The 7,055-nt window shown below is 52.4% G+C and overlaps 2 protein-coding genes across 2 annotated transcripts; both read left to right on the top strand.

Annotated features, from left to right (window-relative positions):
• Positions 1-281: 281 nt before the first annotated feature.
• Positions 282-3,400, top strand: LTHEOB_12864 (Patatin/Phospholipase A2-related protein; the record flags this gene model as incomplete). Its single annotated transcript, XM_035509778.1, has 8 exons — positions 282-1,192; positions 1,247-1,281; positions 1,323-1,553; positions 1,929-2,276; positions 2,336-2,390; positions 2,444-2,470; positions 2,522-3,020; positions 3,368-3,400. 8 exons carry the CDS (start codon positions 282-284, stop codon positions 3,398-3,400), a joined length of 2,139 nt encoding a protein of 712 aa, XP_035363760.1.
• Positions 3,401-5,571: 2,171 nt separating this feature from the next.
• On the top strand, positions 5,572-6,384 carry LTHEOB_12863 (uncharacterized protein; the record flags this gene model as incomplete). The annotated part of the gene is made up of 1 exon (XM_035509777.1): positions 5,572-6,384. One exon carries the CDS (start codon positions 5,572-5,574, stop codon positions 6,382-6,384), a length of 813 nt encoding a protein of 270 aa, XP_035363759.1.
• Between the last annotated feature and the right edge of the window lie 671 nt (positions 6,385-7,055).

The raw sequence follows: 7,055 nt of genomic DNA, 5'->3' as shown, positions 1-7,055 counted from the left end.
TAATTTCTGTTTTTACGTTAAGGCCCGGTAATGGCTTTTGCAGAATCAAAGCCAAAGGGGTGCCGCACGAAAACTGGCCGTACCGACTTCGCTTCTTAGATGATGCTACCCTCCAGTAGGTCTGAATTCATTTTTGACGTGACCCTAAATTTTCTGCTTGGATACCTCACAGTTATCAGGCCTCCACTTACTGACTTCCATAGCCATGTGGATATATACGAGCATGGTAGCGTTCATCTTTTCTTTGATTCATCATTCATTTCACCTTGACTGCGGCAGAAATGGTCGCTTGTAATCACCTTGAATGGCTGCAGTTGCACGAGACGGACCACAACTGGTCCCTACTCTCTAGTAACCGTTTGAAGAGGATAGTCAGTGGCATGCCAGATGCAAAGGGTCAATTCCCATCTCTGGTCCTGTTCATGGGTAGAGCCACCAAAAACGCTGCCTTAAGAGAGCTATACCCAGAAAACAACATTACCAGGCATCGTAGCCAAGGCCTAGTCAACCTAAGAGCCGACAACAAGTCCCACGATTCGGAGCATCCGATCCTGTTTGGCGAAATAGACATCGATCGGCCCGCTGGCGAAAGCCACGGCTGCCATGAGATGACGCAGCTCAACATGTCGTGGAGCAAAGGCCTCACGCAACGACAAACCGCGACGCGCATCTTCGCTCGCTTGCTGCTTTCTTTCGTAAACGTGCTTTGCATTTTCGCTGACGACTTCCCAAGACTTGCTGACATAGCTGCAAGCGTGACTGAATGGGCCGCCATCGGCTCCGCGGGCCATATGGGCAAGCCGCGGCTCCTCATTGTAACCAGGCACCCACAAGCTGTCGCAAGTATGCACCTCTTGGCCGATGTGTCCACCGTCTTCGCCGGGGTCGAGGTTGTCGAGCTCCGCCACGCACAGCAGCTGTCGCCAGCAGCGCTATACAGTGGGCTACGCGCATCGCTACTCGGGATGCTCAGCATATCGCGTAGTGATCGGAAGCAAGCAGGGGTTTTTTTCTCGGCGGTCCATGTGGCGGCGCTCTTCGAGCGCGCGCTTGAGCGTGTGGCGGCGAATCCAGAGCAGGAGCTCAACGCGATTTTCCTGGCTAGAGTGTCAAACAGACTCGACCACGCCGGTTTCTTGCACCACCTGGAAGCTTTTCTGAAACTCTGTACTGGCGGCAGAATTCCCTTGGAGTATGTAGCGTCTGCGATGGTGCTGGATCATTACCCTCCGGGGATGCATTGTAGGACCATCTCCCCTCAATCTCACGTTCCAAACCTTCGTACGTGCCGGCGGCTCCTGACTATGTGCGTGTGTATACAGTTTTTGACCCCTACGCCGTGTTCCGAGTCGTTTACCGCAAGCTGTTCCGCCACGCGGCTGCTCAGGCGGTAAGGGGATGCCGCACCGCTGCGCTAACGGCCCAGGTGGAACGTCACTTTGTTACGCTGGCCAAGGCCGTGGCAAAGCCACAAGCCACCGCCGCCGCCCTGCACCGCCAGACCATGGCATCCATGACCGAGTACCTGACTCCCCTTAGAAGCAACACGACATGTCTCTGCTGCCTTCGGTGTGCGCCCGAAAGAGTGCTACGCTGCAAGCATGCCTTGTGCGAAACTTGCATACGTATCTTTTATGCCTCATCTCCTAGGAAAGAGGCCTCATACGACGTGACGCATTGCGTTCTGTGCCAGACTCCCACCCGGCTGACCGTCCGACTGGTGCCAAAGACGGCTAGCTACCGCACTGCGACTTTCGATGGCGGCGGTGCGAGAGGCGTTGTGTCACTGGAACTTTTTAGGGCGTTAAGCCTAGCCAGGCGACTCCCGTATCCCATCCAGGACGATTTCGACTTTGCTGTCGGGACAAGCTCCGGTACAGCAGGCAAACATTCCATTGACTGAGAGCTTCGCTGACAGGGACGCACAGGGGGTTTGATCGTACTTCTCATGTTCTTGAAACGGCGCGATGTCAACTTTTGTCTGTCTTCATTCGATACCCTGGCGACACGTGTTTTCCAGCCCCAGCGTTTCTCCAAAGCCCCTATGTGCAGTTGGCTATGCGAGTTCGTCAAAGCCATCATGGCAAACGGACGATACGATGTGACTGTCCTAGAGGACTGCCTCAAGCGCGTGTACGGCCGGAGGCAAAGGTTATTCGACGCAGAACAAGGAGGCTTGTCGGGAATAAAAGTTGCAGTAACAGGCCTATCCACCAGCGATGGGCGCCTCTGTCTTTTGACTAACTACAACGGCGGGCCACGCGCAGAAGATCCCGGTCTGTTCCATCCATGCTGTATACCCTGTATCAACAACCGCTTGCTGATATGCGCATAGGTTACAAACACGTCCGACCAGAGAACCCCGAAGATGAAGTGTTGATATGTGACGCGTTTGTGCTTTCCTGATGAGAGAAGAGGAGATACCAAAACTGACGCTGAACAGTGCTCAAGCTACCTCGGCAGCTCCGTCGTAAGTTAATTGTTTGAAAGTTTGACAAACCTTACCAACCCCGCCACATAGCATCTTTCCGCCGAAATACATCCCCGCCCTCAGCTGCCATCTCCAAGACGGAGGCATCGGAGAGTTCAACAATCCCATCGACGCTGCCAAATGGGAAGCACGACTCATCTGGCCTGCCGCACAAGAACCTGACTTCGTTGTCTCCACCGGCACGGGCTATGCCACCGCCCCGAGCCCATCGACCTGGCTGCCAACATGCCTCTCACGCACGTTCCTGCATGGCATCTGCAAGTCTATCGAGTTCTCCTCAGAAAGTGAAATGACATTCAAGCGGCATCTGCAGGGGGAAGCGGAACGGTCCAACAAGTTCCGCCTTACGCTGCCGCTCACTGACTTGCCGGCACTCGACGATGCGCAGCGCGTACCGGAGCTGCGCGACAAGGCGCGCGCTCAAGCTCAAACAGATTGCGAGATCCAGACTATCGTACATGCCATGCTGTGTACGCAATTCTTCCTCGAGCTCGATGCCCTTCCAACATATGTTGGCGGAAGCTGGGAGGTACGCGCGACGATCCGATGTCGCAGCCCCGATCCCCGCGCCGTCGTTCGTCGACTTCTGGAGGAATATCCCGCTGCTTCATTTGTCAAAGACAGAGATTATTTACTCGCCCCGGTCGAGGAGCTAGATATTTGCGAAGATTGCGGGCTGTATAGACGAAGAGTGCGGTTCGCAGTTCGCGATCTCGATGAGGATGTCGGGATTGCGGTGCAGTCTGATGACACGCGGAGGTGGAGTATTAGCGCGTTTCAGCCGTCGAGAAAGATGCGCTGGTTCGTCGAAAGGCAGGGATTGGATTCGCCTTTTGGGTCCGCGGATCATGTCGACAACAGCGTAGGTGATGGCAGGCCCTGTGGGTGCGTGTCGAGGAGAAGGGGTAAGTTTGTGGTCAAGGTCACGACTCAAGGCTCCAAGTCATCGAGAAGCGTTTGCACGAAATTTAATCAGATGCCAGTCGAAACAACGAAGAGAAGCTCACGTCTCAGACCGAAGCGGAACTTGAACACGCCGCTCAGTCCAGTCGAAAAGAGCATTGGCAAGGGTGCACCACCAGAAATTCAATGCCTTCCCCAGAAAAGAAAAGCATCTGAAGAGGTTAATATGAGGTCTGCAAAAAAGTTGCGTAGCCAACGATAAATGCGTTCAATCGCCAACGGTGCTAGCGGTGGTGGTGCGGGTGGCGTCGGGCATGCGGCAGCGACGTCCACTTCTTTGTCTTACATTCCTTTATCGCTTTCGTCTCTATCCCATTTACACAGGTAACTGTGAGGAAAGGTGGCAGCTTCGTTTGGATTATTGATTCATTCTCAAGCAACTCAAGTATGTATTCTGTCAATGTGCATGGTTTCAAGTACCCGCAAATGAACTCATAGCGTTGTATTCCTACTGTTTCACAAGTATTCATGAGTTTAAACCTTTCGATTAACCTTCGGGTACGCGTTCTACTCGCTAAACACGAACATGCACATAGCTCAGCAGCGATATATATAAGCTCTGGAATGTTTTCTTCCGTTTTATTATTCAGGTGTTTCATAACTGTACAGAGAGGCAGAGGTATGCAATTGAGAACAAAGCAACATTATCACATCAGGTTCTCGCTCCCTCTACTATAGAGGGTCCGTCAAAATGACCATCTCTTCCCAGCCTCATCGTGACGTGCATGGGTTGGAGCAAATCTATCACCGGACCTCCGCTCGTCATCCGTTCGGCCCCAGCCCGCCCCTTCACTTACACGACTGATGACAGTCGCAAAGCTCTGAAAACGTCGCACCAAGGGCATGCCCGTTGGAAGGAGATAGAGGCGACCACTGGCACCGTCGGCGGGGTACCTGCGAAGACCCTGAGCACCATAGCTTAAATTGCGAGGACACGGTTGAGTCCCGGCCTAACCCGAAACGGCCGTGGCGCTTTTGACCGAGCGCGGCGCGTTCCTGGAGCACAGAGCAGGGAGCAGTAGGCGCTCCGGTTCTGCGTCACGGTTACCGCCGAACGTCTGCATGCGGAAGCTACTAGAATGCGCCACTCGGGAGCGCCCTCACAACCAGTAGTGTCCGTGCTCGGCAACGGCCCGCAGCGAAACCCCGCAGCGAAACAGCGGCCGTGGTATCGGCGCATTCTGCACTGACAACACCACTGCGATCTTTCTGGATTTCTTGCAGACGACTCATGGGGGGCGGCGTGGACAATACGCGCTATGTACACTGTAGATGATCTGTCAAGGGGCGTGCCAAGTGGTTCATGGTCCCCCTAGGGTGGTAACATGTTAGCGAGGACACAGAACGCGAGACAGCCGGATGCTTTCTTCTCCCCACGCGGCCGCGGTATTATGACTAGAGAGCATATTTGCAGACATTTCGTTATGCTCGGAGAATGGACGGAGGCAAGGTAACTATAATGCTGAAGCCACTGAACATTAAGCAGTTAGGATCACGTAGTTATGGTGCTTCAATGCAGTGAGGCTCAGGGGAATAAGACTGGTGTCTGAAGAAACGAACAATAACAGCTCGAATGAATGCACTCGACACAAGGCCAATCCATCTCTCCGCGATGTTATGCTCATCGTTCCGACAGAAATACATGCTCAACCTCTAGGAAATATGTATATCTCTTTGCTAAAGGATGGGGAGTCGGTTGGTAAGCAAGTCAGCATGGAGAGGTGCTTTGCTGTTCATACTTCATATACGCCTTCATCGCCATGACTCCAGTACTTGAGATGGGAGAATACTCTTCCCCTCTTTCTGACTTTACTGTGTGAATGAATCGCAGACCATTATTTCGTCAATACCGGATGATCCAGCTAGCCTATTTGGCCAGATAACCCTTTTCCGTGCCGGCCCCGAGACGCCGACTTGACCATTTGTGCTGCTGAGCCGTTGGGTATTTAGCCAGCCGCTCCCAGTCACCGAATCTTCATCGCTGCCAAAACCTCTGCCTATCGCATTGACTATTGCACCATGGCTTCCGATCCAAATGAGCCAACTGTATGTTGTAAAATCTCTTTCTTTTTTTTTCGCTAATCCCTTACCATCCCAAGGCAAATTTACCACAAACCATGAATACGACAACCGCATATGGGCTCGACCATGTCGAACAAGGCTGTCGCTTCCTAAGAGACAACAACAACACGTCGCAGCCGGAGCATCTTCTACGAGCTCTTAGTTATTGTCAAAACTATGCCTACCAGATCATAGCCTCGCACTCACAGCAAAAACACCAGCTGGGCATATGCTACCAGAGCCTCGCATCCCTGCAGCAGCAGTTGGAGCAGGAGCGCACTGAACATGCATCCACACATCAGCAGCTTGAGCACGAACGTGACGAGCACTGCAAAACGGATTCACTGCTTCAGGAAGAACGGCTAGGCCATGGGGCTGCTAGGGCGGAACTGAGCTGGCAGGGTGAGAGGATGTTGGCGGTTGAAAATCAGTCTGCCAACGCCCATTCCGCTCTTCAGGAGTGTGGAAAGTTCGCGGACAGCCTGATCCAGCAGCTTTCCATCGCTAACGGAGAGGAGGCGAATTATACAGCGGACACCGGCGACCCTTCGTTCCCGAGGCTGGCGGATCTGTTGCTCGAGCTTACCTCACTAAGAAGCACACTTCATTTGCTACAGGAGAACGACACGGACGGGAGACTTTGCCACCTCTTGGAGGAGAACGCGCAGCTGCGTCGACGGAACGGAGACCTTGAGAAACTGGTGAGCGCGGGCTGTAGCGAAATACGTGAGATGTCTGGGCAGCTAGAACGCCTGAACAGTCGCATTGAGTCCCAGGGAAAACCTGTTTCTGAGCGAAGAAGCAGGAGAGCTGGAAAAGTCAAGGAGGAGCCTCGTACCCCTACTGTCATTGATGCACTACCCAAGTAACTAGCTTACTTAGTAGCATGTAGCGTAGTGAGAAGCCAATGCCTTGGGGAACTTCCAGAGATGTTTTATCACAGAGTCCATGCCTCACATTCATTTCATCCCTTACATAGACACTACTACTAATGTAATTAATCGACGATGCTTGTTACTCTGCGCTATTCAAGTAAAACGTATTCGTGGTTAAGTCAAAATTTGGTATGAGTGTCATTTGACCATCACTCCCCTTTAAAAACGCCATTCCCACGAAATATTCGTTGCCCAGCGCATGACTGGGCTGCTTAAGTTAGAAACAGAAATTTTGGATGGCCTTGAGTTTATTTGAGGCCTGTGCCAATTTAACTTCTTAGACTAGTCGCCCCCTAGACTTTTTTTCAGTGCAAAGTTTGATACCTACCGTAAGCCCCTCACGATTTGGAAACAAATCTCAACATGGTATTTCGAAAGAAAGACAAACAACGCCCCGTTGCGAAGCCCCCAGCCCCTCAAAATGTCGACTTCAATTTGGCTTCACGTGGGGTGACTACTTTCGCCTTTGGTCTTACGCCCACATATCTTCAAGTAGCCAAGCACGAAAACAAGCCAACCGAAAATCAAATATATGATCTCGTTCGCCAGATTGGTACTCACCATGTGGAAATCATATACTTCCGGGAAGCGCTTGAGGCATATTC

Source organism: Lasiodiplodia theobromae, assembly GCF_012971845.1.
Source record: "Lasiodiplodia theobromae strain AM2As chromosome Unknown scaffold_79, whole genome shotgun sequence".
NCBI classification, from domain to species: domain Eukaryota; kingdom Fungi; phylum Ascomycota; class Dothideomycetes; order Botryosphaeriales; family Botryosphaeriaceae; genus Lasiodiplodia; species Lasiodiplodia theobromae.
The sequence above is the reverse complement of the archived record's forward strand: the minus strand, read 5'-3'. Positions and strand labels throughout refer to the sequence as shown.